The sequence below is a fragment of the Pagrus major genome, chromosome 16, assembly GCF_040436345.1.
Source record: "Pagrus major chromosome 16, Pma_NU_1.0".
Classification (NCBI taxonomy): Eukaryota; Metazoa; Chordata; class Actinopteri; order Spariformes; family Sparidae; genus Pagrus; species Pagrus major.
The window spans coordinates 873,341-893,927 of NC_133230.1; the positions used below are offsets into that span (position 1 = coordinate 873,341).

General features: G+C 47.0%; 1 protein-coding gene across 2 annotated transcripts in view; it reads right to left on the minus strand.

Moving 5' to 3' along the window:
- Positions 1-20,587, minus strand: part of hectd1 (HECT domain containing 1) — a 30,459-nt gene that overhangs the window by 112 nt on the left and 9,760 nt on the right. The window contains exons 9-44 of one of the 2 annotated variants that reach the window (XM_073483183.1): positions 20,242-20,340; positions 19,995-20,109; positions 19,529-19,703; positions 19,114-19,252; positions 18,691-18,861; positions 18,308-18,530; positions 17,951-18,214; positions 17,135-17,346; positions 16,896-17,042; positions 16,677-16,771; positions 16,112-16,217; positions 15,880-16,014; positions 15,647-15,786; positions 15,170-15,382; positions 14,965-15,075; positions 14,650-14,816; positions 14,369-14,545; positions 9,362-10,360; positions 8,631-8,852; positions 7,418-7,551; positions 7,165-7,321; positions 6,469-6,539; positions 6,135-6,286; positions 6,003-6,057; positions 5,663-5,885; positions 5,282-5,364; positions 4,903-5,030; positions 4,029-4,230; positions 3,481-3,618; positions 2,436-2,920; positions 2,014-2,172; positions 1,815-1,893; positions 1,617-1,710; positions 1,238-1,388; positions 845-989; positions 1-725 (exon numbers count right to left, since the gene is read on the minus strand). The exon at positions 1-725 is cut by the window's left edge and continues 112 nt beyond it. In XM_073483183.1, coding sequence (XP_073339284.1) covers positions 588-725; positions 845-989; positions 1,238-1,388; positions 1,617-1,710; positions 1,815-1,893; positions 2,014-2,172; positions 2,436-2,920; positions 3,481-3,618; positions 4,029-4,230; positions 4,903-5,030; positions 5,282-5,364; positions 5,663-5,885; positions 6,003-6,057; positions 6,135-6,286; positions 6,469-6,539; positions 7,165-7,321; positions 7,418-7,551; positions 8,631-8,852; positions 9,362-10,360; positions 14,369-14,545; positions 14,650-14,816; positions 14,965-15,075; positions 15,170-15,382; positions 15,647-15,786; positions 15,880-16,014; positions 16,112-16,217; positions 16,677-16,771; positions 16,896-17,042; positions 17,135-17,346; positions 17,951-18,214; positions 18,308-18,530; positions 18,691-18,861; positions 19,114-19,252; positions 19,529-19,703; positions 19,995-20,109; positions 20,242-20,340 — 6,504 coding nt within the window. In that variant the 3' untranslated portion in view covers positions 1-587. Of the gene's footprint in view, positions 726-844; positions 990-1,237; positions 1,389-1,616; positions 1,711-1,814; positions 1,894-2,013; positions 2,173-2,435; positions 2,921-3,480; positions 3,619-4,028; positions 4,231-4,902; positions 5,031-5,281; positions 5,365-5,662; positions 5,886-6,002; positions 6,058-6,134; positions 6,287-6,468; positions 6,540-7,164; positions 7,322-7,417; positions 7,552-8,630; positions 8,853-9,361; positions 10,361-14,368; positions 14,546-14,649; positions 14,817-14,964; positions 15,076-15,169; positions 15,383-15,646; positions 15,787-15,879; positions 16,015-16,111; positions 16,218-16,676; positions 16,772-16,895; positions 17,043-17,134; positions 17,347-17,878; positions 18,215-18,307; positions 18,531-18,690; positions 18,862-19,113; positions 19,253-19,528; positions 19,704-19,994; positions 20,110-20,241; positions 20,341-20,587 lie in introns of both variants that reach the window. The other variant, XM_073483180.1, reaches the window with a different exon arrangement.

Sequence of the window (20,587 nt, forward strand, 5' to 3'; positions counted from 1 at the left end):
CAAAGAAAATACAAGGAGAGCAGAGCTTCTTACATTTGTTTCTTCTCTTCTGATGTGCCTCGCTGCACACCACCAGTGTTTGTGTCTCTATAGCTTCATCGTAAAAGAACACACAATGCACTCTGACCTTTGACCTCTACAGCTGGTCAGAAACAACCCCAAAACTGTCGCACACACGGAAACAAAAAGCAATAAAACAAAAAATAAAAACGGAAAGAGGAAGAGGAGGAAGAGGAAGAGGAGGAGCGTGATTGTTTGAAGGAGGAGACAGAAGCTACGAGTCAAACCAGGCACTAAACTGAGGACAGACAGGAGGAGGGTCCACACACACACACACACACACACACACACTCTCACACACACACACGCAGCAGCTCAGCTGGGTGAGGATGATGATGGTGATGAAGGTGATGAAGGTTAAGGATGTGAGCTTTAATTTATTCTGCAACATGAATCCTCCTCCTCGTCCTCCAGCAGGCGGTCGGTCAGTCAGTCAGTCGGCTGGTTTGATTGGCTGGCTGATCTGTCAATCACGCGGCGGGCGGTGACACGGACTCGAGGAGCATGCTCTGTGGCGGCGGCGGCGGTCAGTTGAGGTGGAAGCCTTTCTCCATGGTGGCGGCGAGCAGACGCTCTCTCATGATGTCCTCGGAGGAATATTCAGGAAGCTTCAGGTAGTGAACGCACGTGTTGACTGACGGGTAACTGGAGTCTGTGGCGTCGACCTGCAGGGGGGGCAGCAGCCAATCAGATTCACACAATCATGACATCATCAAACATTAAGGCCTGAACCTACAAGGAGGGGACAGGAGTAGGAGCAGCAGCCAATCAGAGAGCAGCTCACCTTCCTGACGATGGTGAGGCGGGGGTGCAGGTTGGCGAGGCCTCCGGGGGGCAGCGTGGAGCAGCCGGTGGTGAACTGAAGGAACGCTTTCCTCTCGTCAGACGACATCCCGCACAAAACTCTGACGAAGCGCAGGAAGCCGGGACTGAAGAGAGACGAGACGGACCCATCAGAACCAGAACAACCTGTCTGTCTGTCTCACCTGTCTGTCTGTCTGCCTCACCTGTCTGTCTGTCTGTCTGCCTCACCTGTCTGCCTGCCTCACCTGTCTGTCTGTCCTGTCTGTCTGTCTGCCTCACCCGTCTGTGTGTCTCGTCTGTCTGTCTGTCTGTCTGTCTGTGTCTGTCTGTCTGACCTGTCTGTGTGTCTCGTCTGTGTGTCTGTAGGACTCACCTGTCTCTGGTGTAACCCAGCTTTGGTTCTGTGTAGTTGATGATGTCATCAGCAGTCCACGAAGGTGATTGGTTACCGCAGAGGATCATCTGGACCTCCTTATGACTGAAGGAGCTCAACTTCTCCATCGGAAAGACTCGATTAAAACCCTCTGAGGAGGAGGAGGAGGAGGAGGAGGAGGAGGAGGAGGAGGAGGAGGGAGAGGAAGAGGAAGAGGAAGAGGAAGAGGAAGAGGAAGAGGAGGAGGAAGAAGAGGAGGAGGAGGAAGAGGAGATTCTTGTTAGTTCATGTGATGAGCAGAAACATGAGCAGTGTGTCTCTCTGTGTGTGTGTGTGTGTCTGCATGTGTGTGTGTGTGTGTGTGTGTGTGTGTGCGTACCTCTGAAGGCCTCCATCTGTTTCTGGATGCCTGTGTGCATACACAAGTCAAACATCAGCTCCACGTACTCCTCTGCGTTCTCCATGGTAACCATCTGTAAACACACACACAGTTTGTCAGTCTGTCCACACCATCATCATCATCATCATCATCATCATCATCACTAATGATGTCATCAGCTCTCAGGTGGACTCTTACCTCGTCGTCTCCGTTTGGTTTCAGATCCACAGCTGAGAAACCGTGAACCTTCGAGGACGGACAGAACTGGAAGTTCAACCTGGAGGACGAGACGACAGTTAGCTTCCTGTGTGTGTGTGTGTGTGTGTGTGTGTGTGTGTGTGTGTGTGTGTGTGTGTGTGTGTGTGTGTGTGTGTGTGTGTGTGTGCTAGTGCCGTACCCGAGGTCCTCGATGCTGAGGGGGGGTCCGGAGCCCAGTGGGTTCCTCAGCATCAGGTCCTGCAGCCTGGTGTTCTTCTCATCTTCAGATAAACTCTTACTGGACAGAATCTGCCTCCTCTTCACCGCCAGCTCCTTCACCTCCTTCAGGAAACTAGCCCTGCAGGAGGAGGAGGAGGAGGATAAGGAAGAGGAGGAGGAGGAGGAGGAGGAGGAGGAGGAGGAGGAGGAGGAGGAGGAGGAGGAGGAGGAGGAAAAGGAAGAGGAAGAGGAAAAGGAAAAGGAAGAGGAAAAGGAAGAGGAGCAGTAGTTCCATCAGTGCTGTTTGTGTTTATGATGATTAATTAACATGACCTCACTGTCATCAGGTCGTTCTGAGACGAGGAGCTCATTAAAATGGCCGCGTTCTGTCCCGGGCCTCACCTGTGCGGGTTGACGAGCTGGAAATCGTCCCAGGTGAGGATGCCGTGGTACCAGGCGGGCGGTTTGGGTTTCGGGGGGTCCATGATGAACTCGGACTTGGAGTCCTCGTCGAAGCTGCCCACAGAGTACGTCTCCTGGCTCTCCTCGGTGGACGCCTCCGACTGCACCTCTGACAGCAGCAGGAAGGGCGTCAGGTGGGGTCTGTCTGGGTCGTGGCCCTGCGGCGAGCTGCGGGACTGGTACAGCAGCTTGCTCATGTTGGACTTGATGTCTCCCATGCAGAGCAGCTTGAAGAAGGGCTGAGAGACGGGCAGGTCCACCAGCCGGTTGTCCTGGATGCACTTGGCCAGGAAGACGCCCAGGAAGTGGAAGAGCTTGGTGATCCGCTCCAGCTCCTCGCTGTCCTGAGGGAACGGCGCCGGGAACAGGCCGCAGGAGCGCTGCACGTAGAAACCAGGAGGCTTCAGACCGCCGCCCAGGTCCACCTGAGACACACAGACAGATTGATGACATCACAGGACAGATTGATGACATCACAAGACGGACACACTCGTCGATTTCTTCTTCACTGATATGAACGCCATTTCTGTTCCAGAGATCCTTTTTTGATCATAGAGTGCTCACTCGTAGAGGAAAAACGTAACTGAACTAAAACTGTTATTTCTTTATGTTCTTTCCATAAATTTTTGTTAACTTTAGTACCTTCAACTAAAATTCTTACATATTGCATCTTTCAAGAAGAACTGAATTGAATCGAGACCTTAAAATCGAAAGTCAAATCAAATCATGACATTTATCTACATACAGCAATAAAGACGAGGCTGCTTCACAGTAACATCACTGCAGATGTGAAGCTACTAGAACGAAGGCATCAACGTCAGTATTTTAGGTTTTGTGGGTCCAAATGACATTTAATATTAAATATCAAGTGTTTCAGTTTCTACAGTTGTATAGAAGAAGTCAGTGCAGACCTGCAGCAACAGATGTGACTCAAACCGAATTAAAAACCCTGCTGCCTATGAATCAGGTAGTTTTTATGTCTCACCTGTCGGGACTCGTCATCGGGGAAGTCGTCGTCACACAGCCAGATCCCCAGAGACGTTCTCTGAAACTCTGCAGCCACCAGAGCGTAAAACTCCAGAGTCGGACCGAGACCTGTTCCCTCCTCACCCTGAAACTCCACCTGACACACAGACACATCAACATGTTCATGACAGCAATGAAACCGGAGGAAGGCAGAAAACATGGACAGATGCACTAAGTTGATTCATAATGCTTTAAATTAAATGTATGTACAAGTAAATAATGTCATTACACTTCAACACAAACAGAACAAACTCAACCTGCAGGTGAAGATTTGATGAAAAAGCTTCAGAACGAGTCAGTTACAGGACTTGGAGGCCATTTTGTTGACTCGTTACAAAATTACTTTCAACTACATTTTTAAGATGGTGGCAACCAAATGAAAACCAAACCTTCAAAATCAAAAAGGGACTCAAAAAAACCTGGAAAACTTTATCTGTTGAATGAAACTGCATGAATAATAAATGTAGCTGCAGGTGTCGCAGTCATTCTGTGGCGTCGCTCTCTCACCTCCAGCACGGACTTCCTGTCGGCGTGGAGCTGCATGACGGACTCGGCCCACTCCATCATGGCTTCTCCTCGGGGGACTTTGACTCGCTCGTGTTTGAGCCGACCCACCCTGAACTCTCCGGGGTCGTCGCGTCTCACCGTGGTGGACGGCCGAGAGCGCTCCATGGTCGCCTCGCGCCGGTTCTGGAGCCACACAATCGCCCTGCAGACACGGGTCAGGAAGTCAGGTTCAGGTTCTGACTGCTGTGAGGGTTTATTATAATTAACAGACTCACTAATGATGCTGGAATTAAGAAATGACAGGAGGACATAAGAGCACATAATAAAAACAGAAAACCACAAAAAAGAAACTGAAAGAAAAACGTGAATGAAGCTAAAAAGACGACTTTTTAACAAACACATTGGGGACTTTGTTCTGTTGAGCTTCAGGGTTTTACATTTGTCCCCTCACCTTTGGGTGGAGTGAGAGAGGGGGTGGAGAGCGGAGGCTCCAACAGACACCAGAAAGGTAATATATGTAAAATGTATTTAGACTTCTGCTGTTTTAATCCTTCATTTTCAATCAGTGTCTGAAAACAAAGTTTATTCACTTTTCACAGATTGAACTCAAATATATCAGGATTCTTTCTGACTGATTCTTTGGACTTGCAGTATTTTCTTTGATTGTCTCGTTTGTCTGGTTTATTTTGAACATGTCCTCTTCACACATTAGTCTGTACATCTTACTGCGAGTCTCAAAGTCCTCCAAGAGAAAATGTGTAGAATGTATTTAATTAAGTCTGATATGAAGTTAAAGCTGCTCTGAGCCTGTTGTGTGTCAGTAGGAGAGGCTCAGGAGTCGGGTGATGTCCTGCAGGTTCGTCTTCAGTCTCACCTGGACGCTCCGAACGCTGTGCAGGTAAAGTAAAGCTGTCGGGTCTCAAAGGGGATGAGGAAAGGACACTTGGAGGTGAGCTGTTCACACCAGTCGGGCAGAGCTCCGCTGGCCAGAGCCAGAGGCTCCTGAGGGACAGAAACAGTCACATCAACATCCTGCTGCTGCTTTGTGTCATCAATAACCAGCTGACTGAAGAAACATCGTCAATGATTTAACATCCGATTCATCAGTTAAAGTGTTTTGTGTGTTTAGAAGAAGTGCAAAATGTATATTTCCCTGACACGCCTTCCTTTGGTTTAAATATGTTTAACATCTTTATTTTTATTCATTCATCTCAGAAGCAGCCCACGTTGTGTTTTGCATCAGACGGACTGACCTCGATCTGCTGCAGGATCTTGGTTGTGATCTTCTTACTGGTGAACTCCTCTGGAGACGCGTTGAACTGCAGCTCGTCAAAATCTGAATGAAGAGACAAATTTAACTCGTACACAGAAAATAGGAACATAAAATTTTAAGCATTTTCTGTAATCCATAGTTGGCTCCCTTCACAATCGATTAATCATCAATAATATATGAAATATGTTTGAAGTTGTCCTACAGGCTACTTCAGGAATTAAAGAACAGATAAACACCAAGTGACGTGAGTAATTAACAAAATTACACAAAATAATGACAGCTCGTCCGTCACTAGTCAACCACTGGCCCAATGTTTTATATGTGTGTGTTTTATACATGTGTTGTTTGTGTGTGTTCGTACCTTCCTGCAGCGTGCGAGGGTTGGAGGTGGCGTCTCCTCCGATGATGTAGAGGATGCGCAGCAGCTGTAGGACGTCCTCGACTCCACAGGCGTTCTGGCTGCAGCCCGCCTTCGCCTGCGCCACCTCTCTGGCTATGCCCAGAATCTCACTGCTCTGATTGGCTGACAGCGAGCTCGGGCTCAGACCGCCAGAGCGACTGCCAACGCTGTGTTCACACAAGTCCTGCAGGAGGGAAAATGACATGAAGCGAGGTCTGTAACAAGGAAACCGTCACAGAGAGAGTGTGTGTGTGTGTGTGTGTGTGTGTGTGTGTGTGTGTGTGTTTGCAGTGTGACTCACCATCTTCCCGCTCTCCTTCTCTTTGTCGGAGTCCTTCAGCTCTCTGTACATTATCCTGCAGACACAACAGCCAGAATCAATACTCAGTAATCTCTGACATTCATCAGATCCAGACTGTGGCGCTCCTCTTACGTGTATGTCGGCTCCCAGATGCGTCGCAGTTTGTCCGTCTTCACGGCTCCGTTGCAGGACAGCTGCAGCAGCCGCTGGACGTAGTAGAAGATGGTGGACTTGTAGTTGGACAGAGGAAGCTCCACCTCCCGGGTCGTACCCAGCCCCGCCACCTGAACACACACGCAACATTTAGACCTGGAAAATGACTTTTACAGCCGCCAGCATCAGACAGGTTTTCTGAAGGTACACATATAAACTTTCACATTTCGACCTTCAGTTTCCTGAATTTACTGGACCGTGTGATCAATTCAGCTGTTTAGTCGTCATGAAGGGTTAGTTGTGGTTGTCTTACCTTTAGAGTGAGAGACAGGTGAGGAGACGGAGCGCACTCCACCTCCTCCTGAACCTCCGAACGAGGAGTTCCTGACAGAAGAGAAAGGAAAATGAACCTGAGTGGAAATACTCACTGAACCGAGTGAGCATCACTATAACAGACCACACTTGCTGTACTTTTCTACTACGAGTACTTCTGACTTTCCCTCCCTACATCTGAACACAAATATCTGAACCTGCAGCCCTCTGCCTGGATTTTCTTATTTTCTCTCTTTGTTGCTGCTCGGGACGCTTTACCAACCCAACATGTGGCTATTTGACGTCCTGGGAATGAGACTCAACAATCAACTATCTTTGTGGTGCGTTCAGGAACAGCTGGGACAAATCCTACTGACTCTACCTTTAACTTTAATAGTCTTTGAATTATATTAATATGACGTGAGCTTCGGTTAGCTTTATTTATGAAATATCTTAGATTGATAATTATAATGGATCTATTCATTTCACAAAACTATGGACGCATAAAATAATCGTTTTTAAAAAGAGGTTTGGTCGACTTCTGTCCCCACAGCGTTTCTTTGCTGCGTACTCCAACATGACAGAACTAAAGAGCCTCTCTTAACGTCGGTCTTCTGTTCTTGAGGTGACTTCATTCTGTAATCTATAAACGGTGCAGTGCTCCTTTTCCTGCTGTGTTGCCGTTGGTTACAGTTACCTGGTGGGGGGATCTCCAGGTCGGTGGTCTGCTGGACGTTGGTTCTTCCTGGTCGGGGGTCGAAGGCGGGGACGAGAGCAGAGAACTGTCTCTTCAGGACGAAGTCGTCATCCCACGTCCTCCTGCGACCTCCTTTGGTCTCATACTCCTCCTCCTCCTGCAGGACAGCAGCAGCCACATACTCATCATCACACCCTCTGACATCACTTCCTGTTTCTCACTACTCATGCCACAAACAGAGAAGGTATATTACCAGGACCTCCTCGTACTCCTGGTCCTCCTGATTGTCGTCTTCGTTCTCGTCATCGTCGTCGTCGGGCTCTGGAAGGTCCTCCTCATCGTCCAGCTCGGCCAATAGCGTGTTGGCACGACAACTGTCCAGGAAGTCTACAGGAAGTTGAAAAAGACACACAAGAGGAACGACAATGTTGTTTTTGATGAAAATGTGACGCAGCTTCAACTTTTACGTATTCAAACGAACTCTGAAAAGATTTAGACCAACAGACGGAGCTGAATCAACCCGTCAAGTAACAGACAAAGTTTCATTTGTTCTAAAATGTGGATTTGCTGCTGTGAACATGTTCAGACAGAAGAGCGACAGGACTCGAGACTCATCTCTTTACACTGGTGCGCCTAAAGCTTTCATTTATGTACACCCAATAATAATCATTTAATCTCACTTCTGAACACATTGTTTTAACAGGACTGAAGGTGCAGATCAATGTGTTTCTTCTTTAAAATCACAGCACATGCAACAAGAAATCATGTTCAACTCAAATGTTCAAGAAATAAAGTTACAGAGCTGAAGTGTTTGATAAGCTCAAATAACTCTTACAGGTGTTATAAAAAACACACTGATTTAGAATGAATGGAATAACTTCATGTTTTTAGAATCAAACCTGCTTTAAAGAGGATTTATCTAAAAGATAAAGAGAAGTAATCTCTTCTTCTTCTGGTTTATTGACAGAGGGCGATATCCTCATAGAATCATGTATAAATATGTGAACTAGTGTCTGTGAACAGGATACTTTTACTTCTAATCTGCTCCCGGTGCCAGAAATGTTAGGAAGCAAGTTAGCTGAAGCAGGCTGTGTGTGTGTGTGTGTGTGTGTGTGTGACCAGTTAATTGGGGACAGTTAAAGGACAACAGTCGTGTCAGTTAGTGATCAGGGTCAGTCTGCAGGAGATTACTTTAAATCTAATAGACCATTTTCACGGCGGACATTTTGACTTGACAGAGCAGAAAAGCACAGGTGGAATTTATATCGGTAATGAAGGCTGCATTCCATTTCGGTGAGCTGGTTCCAGGGCTCTCGTATTGTGTATACTCACTGACATTACCTACTGGGACACTGAATGGAATGGAGCCATCGTTAATGCAATTGGACTCACCTGTGCTGCTTTGACAAGTCAAAATGTCTGCCGTGTGTGTGTGAGCTTGTGTGTGTGTATGTGTGTGTGGTCACCATAGAGAGAGAACTCCGCCTCCTGGCCGGTGTCGCTCTCGCTGGACGTGGACGTCAGGCTGGTCGTCAGGGTGTTGCTTAGCAACTGTCCCACCGACAGCCCTGTGGTTGCTGTGGCTACGTTATTGCTGCTGGTTACTATGGAGGTTGACATGGTAACGGTGGAGGTGGTGCCGGTGGTGGTGAGGTTAGGAAAGCTCTGAGCGCCCATGAGAGGAGAAGCTGCAAACAAACAAACAAACAAACAAACAAACAAACAAACAGAGGGCAGTTAGTGGGCAGCAGGTGAAGCTCGTTAAGCTCCAGTCAGCTGACTGGAAACAGCTGCTGTGATTGGCTGGAGGAGGCTCATGCTGTTCACCCAGCAGGATGCAGACCGGAGCAGCCACCCTGCACCTGGTCTCACCTGGCTGCATCAGTGTAGTGTTAGTGTGGTAATACTGCAGTACTCCCTGGCTGCATCAGTGTAGTGTTAAGTGTGGTAATACTGCAGTACTCCCTGGCTGCATCAGTGTAGTGTTAGTGTGGTAATACTGCAGTACTCTCTGGCTGCATCAGTGTAGTGTTAGTGTGGTAATACTGCAGTACTCCCTGGCTGCATCTGTGTAGTGTTAAGTGTGGTAATACTGCAGTACTCCCTGGCTGCATCTGTGTAGTGTTAGTGTGGTAATACTGCAGTACTCCCTGGCTGCATCAGTGTAGTGTTAGTGTATTAATACTGCAGTACTCACTTGCAGTACTCATGACGTTCCTGCCCAGCGTGTTGGTGTTGTTGTCGCTGCTGCTGCGGCTCAGGTTCATGTTGTTGGTGGCGTTGGTGCGCGACATGTTGGGAGCGCGGCGGACAAACGACTCCATGAGACTGGCCTCCCGTGAGGACAGGTTGGGCACGCTGGCGCTGGAGCTCATGGGAGCGCCGGCGGCCAGCAGGGAGCTGACAGAGAGCCGGGCGTTCGCCGCCGAGCACAGAGGCCTCTGGGACGGCGTGTCCTTGCTAGATGACTCCGACACGGAGCTGACGTCGGGCGAGCTCACGCTCACCAGCCCCATTGAGATCGCCGTAGCGGGGTCAGTGCTCGCTGCGGATGAGTCCTTGTTTCTGGATTCGTCGCCGGGGGCGGACGTGTCGGCGGTGAGCGTGCCGGAGCTGGAGGCCGAGCCGGAGCCGCCCTCCACCGCGGAGGACAGCACGACGATCGGCTCCTGCTGCTGTCCATCAGAGCCGACCCCGACCCCAGTCACTCCTCCCACCCCGGAGCCCTGGTCGAGCAGCAGCCCCTCGGCCCTCCTCTCCAGCCGCAGACCCCCCGTGCCCGGCAGTCCCACGGAGGAGCTCAGGCTGATGTCGGAGGAGGAGGCGACGCTGCAGACGGAGCTGCTGCTGCCCTTCCTGCTGGAGGAGCTGGCCCCGCCCAGCGACGTGGCCCCGCCCTTGTCTGGACAGTTATTTTTCACCAGGCTGCTCCACGACTGCTGCTGCGAGGACGACGAGGTGGAGGAGGATGAGGAGGACGTGGTGGTGGTGGTGCCGCCGCTGGCCGCCGGCGTCACCGAGGGTCCCACCGTGGAGGAGGCGGGGCCTGAAACAGTGGATGAGACAGGTTTGGGTGACGGCGCTGTGGCAGCCGACTCAGGGTCGTACCCTGGAGCAAGCTTGAGGTCAAACTTCCCTTCAGCGCCCATACGGTAAGAGTTAGAGCCGCCAGCATCCCAGGTTACATCAATCCAGCCTGGATGGACAGAGAGATAGGAGGGAGACGGACGGATGGATGTCAGAGACCCGGCAGAGAGAGAGACAGACAGAGAGAGAGACAGGTAGAGGTAGAGACAGGTAGACAGACAGCAGAGAAGCAGCTTACAGTCAGAGCAGCTCCACACTGGACCAGGACTGTTTGAAATGTTCCTTTGAAGTCACAGTGAATCGTGATTGTAATAATCATAAGAACATTTAACGAGGACTTGTTCATTTCACCTGCCCTCTCTTCTCAGCAGTTTGTTCAGATGAAGTGATTTCTTCTTTTACATGAAGTCATTATAGTTTACTTCTTTTACATAATCTCATTTTAGTCTTAACTGTTTTTTTACTGTTTGTGAAAAATTGTTATTTTTTGAGACATAACTGTTGTTTGATCTGAATAACGATAACCGATCGTACGTCAACCCAAAGTGTCAGTATTGACAATCAGCAATGATGATCTTTGTCCAGAGCCGCCTGCTGCATCTTTAAATGAAAAGTTTGGGTTCAATCAATCTTTATTTGTACAGCGCCAATTCACAACAAATCTCATCTCATGGCACTTTCCAAATTGAGCAGCTTTAAACCAAACATGCTGATGAATTTAATTACAGAGAACCAACATCTCCCCCATGAGCAGAACTTGGTGAGAAAAAACTGCCTTTAACAGTCAGAAACCTCGAGCAGAACCGGACTCAGTGGGCGACCATCTGCCTCGAAACAGGCGTTATTACTTTAAGTTTCACAATACCCTACAAAGAATAAACCCCAATTCTGTTTAAATGCGGACTGAATTTTGTCTGTAGCACCAAGTATTTAAAAATATATTCATTATATCATTTATAATCATACAAGGATCGTGTTTATTAATCAGTAAAAGTGTTTATATGAATTAAAATAATGATGATAATAACATTCACTGAGGATGAAGTATTTTTTTAATTAAAGTACTGTTTTGTATATTTATATTTAAATTATTTTAGAAAGACGTAACTTAGTGCAGAAAATGAAAGAAAAAGGAAGTAATTACACTTTAAAGATGTGATTTCAGTTGTTCGCCTCTTTTTATTATGAAGTTGTTCATTTGTGGGTTTTAATTTAAGTTCGTCCACATTAAAAGAAGTCAACATTAACTTTTTTCTTCATCTTTTCAAAACATCTCAAAACAGTTGAAAAATGCATTAAATATTAAAATCACTGTGTTAAAAGCTTTAGTTAATGTGCCGTTATGTGGCAGTTATTGTCCCAGTAAACTTTAAATATATTTACATTTTTATGCTATTTTTTCTTAAATCAATTAGCTGTCAATATGTTCACTCTGTGCAGCATGAAGGGGACTGAAGTGTTTCATTCTGATGTGTACAAGGACAAATAAATTACAGTGATCCTTAAAAATATGAATATGATTGCATTCATCTTTGTTTTAAGTTAAATATCTGCAGCTCACTCGTCTTTTATTCTGAGCGACTGATGTTATTTAACTTTGATTTATAGAATATAAAACTGTTGTGTCCAAACATATTGAGGTCGCACTGCTTTGAGGAACAATGTGTCGCCATGTTCGAGGAGGTTTTTGGTCCAGGTGGAGCGATGAGAGAGAAAAATATGAACACAGTCACAGAAAATGACAATCAAAGCAAAAGTAGAAAATATTTCTGGCAAATGCAAAGCGTCAAAGCCACACAGAAAGAAATTAAACTGAGAAACAACAATAATCCTGCTGTATGATTTTTAAATGATAATCAACAGAGCTGCTGGTGGCGTCTCCATGCGCTCAGCTCAATGACAGAACATCAGATCTGGATTCAAACACAGAAACACAGAGAGGAGCGAGAGGCAGGGAGGAAGAGGAGGAAGAGGAGGAGGAGGAGGAAGGTGTTTGTTACGTCCTGCACGAGCACAGATGTGAACTTTTGTTTCAATCTGATCTCACTGACGGGCGGACTGTGCACGCTGGGATCAGACCGATCAATATTTCACTCTTTTAAGATGCTCACTGTGTCGTAAACACTGCGGTGACTCCGACTACAATCACTCTTTCACAAGCTGCCTTCACTCAACGACGAGACAGAAGCTGAACAACTCGATACGAGAAGAATTCATTCACTTGAAAGATGAAGAAACAAGGCCGAAGCTTCAAACTGTCTCTTTCTGTTCTTACTTTGTTTCTTTCACATCGTCACCCACAACTAATACATCACCGATAAATTATTACAGATTACAGAATTCTGTCAAATTATAACACAACGAAAACGGGCGCAACTTTTGCTGGTTTCATCTCGTGTAGTGAACCGTAGTGTACGACAGACGCCTCATCTTGAAGCCCCATGACGTCCCGACAGAAAGACGAGGGGGTCAGATGTTTTCTGCCCTGCATGAGGTGATGCAGTGACACACGAAGCCAAAAAAACTCAACTTCCGGGCTATAAAATTCCCCGATCTTCCTCGTTATGGGGCCCAGAGAGCGTAAGCACAAGAGACTTCCACCGACCGAGCCGGCTCACTTGAATAGAGATAAAATAATTTAATCTATAAAAATGTATAGCTTGTTAACTGCTGTGATGTGCACTGGGCTCTCAGTGCTGCTAAATCACAGGTAACCTACACACAGACCTGCGCCTGAAAGCATCAGCAGGGCTGTGTAGTCACAGTTTAGCGGTGTAGTTTCCAACACCGATGTCGGGATGTGTCCGAGGTTCTCAGAGGTTTCAGGTTAAGCTCTTGTTAAAGGTCGTGTTTAGGAAAGTTCAGGGAGAAAAATGTTAATGTAGAAATGTTCCTGTCTTCTTACAGGAACCTGCTGAGTTTAGATCCTGTAAAACAGAACGATGCTGATTATAGAGTCAGACATGAACGTTGACTGTGGGCAGATACTTGAACCAGCAGGTTGTACAACTTGGCCACCAGGCTTTGCAGTTAAACTTACTAAATGCATTTGCAAGTATGTTCTTACATTTACGTGTTATTTTGATATAAAAACCTGCAGAAGCCGTTTTCATTTCATTTCATTTGCCTTTGATATAAAGCACTTAGGACCATTTTCATTAGTTTTCCTGTGGTGAATCTAGAAACCAGCACTGATTCGACCATTTTTCCCCTCATGTATGTCTTTATATTCTGTGTGTCTGTTGGAGGTGGGTAAAAGAAAAAAAGGTAATTGGTTGCGTGATGCTGAAGGAACGAAAAAGGTGGAACTAAAGTGCGACGGTAGTGCAGCACCCGGACAACTTACAAGCGCGCACATACTACAATTTTCTTTAAATTAATTTTCAAACAAGGCAGCGGTTTATTTTATTTAACGACTGCGTAATTACCTTTGCAAGATGAACATTAAACAGGCCACATGTCACAAGACGTTACGAGCTCGTGATGACGGAGCAGCTGTCAGCAGGAACAAACAAGACCAGCTGACAACTGCTAACAAACACACACCGCAGCATTCAACACAACTACACAACTGTGTGTTGAAGAAAATAACTCTGCTCAGTGTGGAACTTTTATAAATAAAAGGCTGCAGATCGTTTATCTCGTTTTTCAGCAATTTTGAATTGAGAATCTTTTTGAATCGAACACCCAAGAATCAAAATCGAACCGTGAGATTACCAAAGATTCACACACCGAATATCTGTGCTCGTTTGCTCTCCTCAGTCTCTGAATGAAGTGTTTCAGAGACCAGAAAGACGTTATATAAATGCCGTCCGTTTGGAGTTTGCTGTAAATTTAAACAACTGATGTTATTCTGCACAAAAATGTGAATTTCTGAACTTCAAATTATGAAAAGTACAAACACAAGTTTTCAAATTGAGAACTTGATGGCACAAATATCTTCCCACAGTTGAGCCTCTGCGAAGAGAAACAGGAAGTTCCTCCGAACAAAACCTTAAAACAAGTCAAGTAATGAAACATGAAACGAATTCAAACAGTTAAACTGGCTCCTCTGAAGCTGCAGGATGAGTTATGAGTTTTAATCTCTCAGTTTCTGTCTTCTCTGGACGCGTCTTACCGTTGTGAGCCTCTCCGGTGACGGTGCCCTCTCCGGCCGGGTTTCCGTCCTGGTCGCGCCACTTCCAGTCGATGCCGCGGACGACCCGCGCCCCCGGGACGATGTACTTCATCACCTGGGAGCGAAACAGGCGCCGCTGGCGACGAAGGTTCGCCTCCGCCTCCTTCACAGCTTTACCTGAGGGGAGGAGAGAGATGGAAGGGTGATATCAAACATTCAACTGATACATGAAGGACAGAGAGGGATAAACCAGCAGCAAGAACACAAGATGGCGGCCGTACCAAGCTGGTCCTCACAGACGGCGGTGACGGTGCCGTACAGCTCGAGTCCAGACAGAGACAGATAGTGAGTCTGACCGCTGGCGTTCTTCCCCATCTGTTTGATCCTGATGTGTCTCCACCCCTGCTTCTCCTCTTTGGACGGGTCCAGAGGCCACGTGGCCGTCGACCTGAGACAAACACACACACACATTATAAGCTTTTGGTTGTGTGGAGCCTCTTGGTGTTCATTTATTTATAGGATTAGAGGAGAATTCTGTGCTGAACGTTTGTTGGTTACAGCTGATTAACTCGTCAGTTTATTGGCTCATGTCGTACCCCGGTTCGTTGAGGCTGCAATCGTCTACGTGTGTGTAGAGAGTCGTCCAGTTCTGACCGTCCTTCGACACCTGAAACACCCAGTTCCTCAACGCAGAGCGGCCATAACCCCTGAGAGAGAAGAAGAAGATAGAATTGATGTATTAAATATATTTGATTTTGGCTGAATTGCGTTTCTTTTGTTCTCTGGTGTTTGTTTTCGTACCTGGCGTGTCTCAGTGTGTACGCTGAGGGAATGACCCAGAGGCCGAGGTCCACGGCGAACCAGGCGTTCTTGTCGTCATTGGTGTGGCAGTTGAGAGCGGAGCTGTCCCGACTGAGGATGTCCTCCAGCCGCCCGTAGGGGAGGTTACGCCCCTCTGATGATGTCACCACCACGAGGCCATAGGCAGCTGGATTCACCCACTCATACGCCGTCCTGACGGGAGCAGAAATGAGGTGTGATGAGATAAAAGTCCCTTAAAAATCAATAACCAATATCTAGAAGTCTATGAATCAAAGATTAAGCAGGTTTCATTTGCCTGGAAACGCACACAACAATATCAGACCAAACTCCATTCAAAAATCTGCTGTATTTATTCTGCTGTATTTGATGTCAAAATGAAATGATGCTATAGGATCCTCAGTTTGCCTTCAAGGTAGAAATACTACAAAATATTAAATATAGTCTGAGTGAACTTACTTGGCGTTGGTTCCGACCCAGTAGATGATTCCGTTCTCGTCGAAGTCGTGCTGGTGTCTGAACGTGAAGGTCTGTCCTTCCCTCAGCTTCCTCACGAAGACGAAGGACGAGCGCTCGAAGTCGTACCACTGCTTCGCCACCTGGAGGAGAGGAGGGGGAGGACAGAGGTCAGAACTGAACTGCATCTCACATTAAAGTAAAGTGAGTGGAGGTGATGCCTTTGGTGTTCTCACCATCTTCAGTAGGTACTGCTCCAGAGACTCCACAGTCGCGAGCGGTTCCATCTTCAACATGCGACCCGTCCGGTCGATCAGAGCCGTCTCGCCCGGCGCTCGCTCCAGACGGAACCGCAGCCTCCTCGTCAAGATCTGATGAGCACAAGAACTCACCGTTAACTTTGTCCTTCAGACATCAACCAACAGATTCCTGAAAACACACCTGGATCCAGAGCACACGGAGACCCACCTGCAGGTTGTATGAGGAGCCTGGAGTGTCGTACAGGTGCAGAGGTAGACGTTCTATAGACTCCAGGACAGCTATCAGTTTACGGATTAAGGCAACAGCTGGTCGGCTGCAAACACACACACACAGGTCAGCTGTAATCTGACAGTACTCACAGTAATCTATTACAGCCCCCTTCCACCCTGCATGTCAATTTTCTGTGATATTTTAGTCTTTTATTTAATTTGTCTTTTTTGTGATTTGGTGTGAGGTTGTAACCAACAAAACTTTGTAAGAGCTTCAGATAGACATCAGCATGTTGTTTAAACTCTAAAGTAATCTGGATACAATCTGGACGTGTCAAAAAACAGATTTGGGCCGGCAGTCTGAACAAACAAAGCCTGTGTTGGTCGGTTTTGTAAGATCATTTGTAAGACGCAGCCTCCTGATGCTGATCTCTTTATTAAGTTTACTGACACAACATCATTCCAGCAGAACTCTAATCTGACTATCGGCTCATTATCCAGAGTAATTTTACAACTGTGGGGATGTGATAAAGGCAGAAGGTGGACATGTTTGTCTCGGTTACCTTTCATCGTCTTCATTCTCGCTGAAAGCCGCCTTAAAGACATTGATCCTCTCCATTAAAGGCTTACAATCATGTTTCAGGTCCAGTTCCACACTCTGCACACACACAGACAGAAGAACTCACTTTACATCAGACGTCTGAGTGATTTTCACAGCCATGCTTCAAGCTGAAGACATGAGACACCACAGGTGTGACGAGGGATTTAAGAGGATCACTCACATTGTTGAGGACAGTGAACAGCGCCTGGACCAGGCCGCTGCTACACATCTCATACGGAGAAATCGTGTTTTCATCCTTCAAAACTACGATCAGGTTCTCCAGGGCCGTCTTCATCAGGTCCCTCCACGTGTTCTCCCCTTCAATACACTGTAAACACACAAAAACAAATCACATGCTGACCAGAATTAACTCTGAACCCTGCATTATATCAGGATTATAAGTGTTGTGTGTTTCTGTACCTGTCGGTTGGTGTGCAGCTCCCAGGCGGACTCCAGCTGTGTGGAGATGTTCCTCAGGGTGACCACCACTCCTCTGGGCATGCTCTCTACAGCTTTGAAGTGGTCATCGTACAGCTCCCTCGCCATGCTCTTCACCTTCTGCTTCGTCTTCTCCAGCTTCGACTTCAGCTTCCTGCCTCGCTTCCCCGTCCAGCCCGTCACAAACTCTGAGCCTGCACACAAAAACACACACAACGTCAACGCAAACCTAGATTAACAGTCGTGCTACAACTTGATGTGTGTTGCTGCTGATACATAGTTTTATCTCATGTGATGTTTTTTTCTTAGTGTCTTTTACCGCTTTTGTTTGTTTATTTTTAATGTATTATCCTTTATTATTTTTATGGCTCTTTATCCGTTTTTAATTCCTCTCACGTGATGTCGTCTTATTACGTCCAATTATATTCTCTCATTTATCTCTTTGGTTGCATTACTTTTTTTCTATCTTACTTCTTCTGTGATTTTGGCTGTTTTATCACTTTTATTCCTTTTACTTTTTGTGTTTTTACATTTTCTGTCCTGCCGTTTTGTTTTAAATCACCTCAGATGAAGCTACCTCTGTTTTTAAAGAGGTGCTGTATAAATAAAGTCATTATTATTATTATATAATTCAAGCTACTGTGTGAATTAGATGAAAACAAACTTAAACAGCTGTTTCTAGTGTGAGGTCAAACTACAAGATTTAAAACGTTCCGTAGTTTTTACAGTTTATGTTGATGTGTTGCTGTAACAGCTGCAGGAGGAGTCGTGGAGCTGCAGGGAGATGCTGACACACACCCAGTGAGGTCTCGGCTGTGAACGAGTGTTTGGTTCCTCTGTTGGACTCAAAGACGAAGCCCGGCAGGTCTTCCTTCAGGATGGTGGCCTGCTGTCCGTCAGAGTTGTGGATGGCGATCTCTCCGTCCTTCAGGCAGGTCAGAGACCAGTTACCCACCGTCAGCTTCGTGGGACCGACACTGGACAGGATGGGCTGACTGGCTGTTACTGGTTTCACCTGACTCCTCGCCCGCTGCAGCTTCTCCAGGAACTCACTGCGAGACTCTGCTCAAGGGGAGAGGAAGGAGGTCAGTCAGAGCAACAAAGACAACATGAGATGAAAAGTACCCTCTATGTGTTCCAAGTCTGCTTTCCTACCAGAACTGTCCGACCCGCCCTCTGGACTCCCGCTAGAGTACATGGTGGCCAGCTTCCCATCCAGGATGAACCTGAACCAGCCGTTGGAGCCATTGGAGAGCTCGAGTGCAGCAGCGTCGGACCAGATGTAGAGACAGTCCCTCCCTCTGATGATGGACCAGTCCTTCCAGTGGTACGGCTTCCCCTGCTGGATCTCCCTCGCATCCTCCTGCACCTCCTCCTCCTGCAAACATGAGAAATGGATCAGGTATTCAGTTAGATTCATTTGTGCTCCTTCCTTCTTGAGCATGAAAACTGCAAAAAGGCTCATTACCACAGGTTTTGTGACAGACAGACAGACACACAGACACACAGACACACACACACACACACACACACACAACCTTCTCAGGTTTAGCCTCGTCCTCGTTCTCGTCGTCAGACGCCGGTCCAGCCAGAGTGGACACCTTGTTGATGACTCCCAGTCGAGCCAGCTGATCGAGGAAAACGTCTCCGCCTTTATCCACCAGATCTCTGATGATCTGCAGAGCCAGCAGGTGACCGTCGTCGTCGTCCTGAAACACAATGAAATCATTTCACGTCACTTTTGTAGGCATGAGTGCAGTTTGTATTTCTGTGATCAGGGAGTAACAAACGCTTTTCTACCCGAAATAAACTGGACATGGACACCAGCCCTTAGTTCTTAGTTCAGTTAAATGGCCTTAATAATGACACTGGAATCATAGATATTCAATCTGATCTGATCACCTGTCAGAGAGCATGAGTATAAAAAGCGACTTGAAGGTCATAAAGTCAGAATATTGTACCTCCTGGTCGAGGACGGTCGCAGTGATCTCCACCAGCACAGTGGGAAGGTTGTGTCCCGTCTCGCTGTCACACACTTCCTTCAGCAGGACCTCACTGCTGTAGTGAACCATCTTCCTGATCAGGGCCAGACTGGCTTTCCTACACACACACACACACACACACACACACACACACACACACACACACACACACACACAGCTGTCATTACATTTCTTTTTGATTACTTCTACTAAAGAAGGACTTGTTTTCCCACTTCAGCTTGTGCCTGCTGATTTACAGGCTGTTCACGTCTCATCTGCTCTAATAAAATTAAGATTCAACCTGTCGTGGTTCAATCTCTCCTTAATGAAACTGATGAGTTGTTAAGTAGTCAATAAAAAGTAAAGGTGCAGTTCACAGTTACGGTGGGGTTACCTTATAGAAGGCAGCATGGTTTGCTGAAAGGTTTGTGCAAAAACAGGCAGAAGTCTCCTCAGGTAGATGGGAGCCATCTCTGGGTCTCCTTTGGGCTCGCTGCCCTCCTCCTCCTCCTTGTTCACATCTTTCTTCTTCTTGTCGTCGCCCTTGTTCACCGGACACATCCAGTCTCCTGAAACACACAAACAGATTAGTGTGACCTCACTGGTGCTTTGTGAACGGCTCCAGCTACTTCCCCTGATCTACAGTTCTTATCTGAGTCAGATAAGATTTACAGCCGTTTTCAAAGTGATGACGTCTGGAGCAGCATCACTGCAGGGGAAGCATTTTCCCTCAAAAGATGATCAGGATGTTTAAGGAGGATAAAAAAATAAAAAAGGGTGCTTAAACACTGGAAGAAGGACAAGGAAGAGGACGAGACGAAGAAGACAGAGAAGGAGGAGAAAGAGGACTCCTCACTCACCAGGCGACTGCAGTATAGCCACCACCTCACTGTGTCCTCTCTCCCTCGCCTTGTCCAGAGGAGTTTTCCCGTCCTCGTCTCTTAGGTCAGGGTTAGCTCCGTGACGCAGCAGAGTCTACACACACACACACACACACACACACACACACAGACGATTAAATGTTTGTAATGAACAGGACTCGAGTTGAGAGTTGCCTAAAAGGAAATCTCAATCATGACTGCTGGATTTACAGTGTGCATGTGTTACCTTGGCTACTTGTGGGCGTCCGAAACAGGCAGCGTAGTGTAGTGAGGATGACCTCTGACCTCTGTTGACGTCCGCCCCCCTCTCACATAGAAACTCCACCTGGAACAACAACAAACAAACAGAGCTCACAGCCACGAAAGCAGAGTCGACCTGAGACACAAGACTGATGTTCAGCATCTTTCCATGTGGGCATTAATGTCTTTTTAACACATGAAGAAGAGAAAGATACAGAAACATCCTGCCTCTTTGACACATCTTTGTCAAAATGTTTGACCACATTTCAGGGATCATTGCAAAAAATGTGAGTGCCAATATATTGATCAGACTTTTTCTACGGCATCTGCTT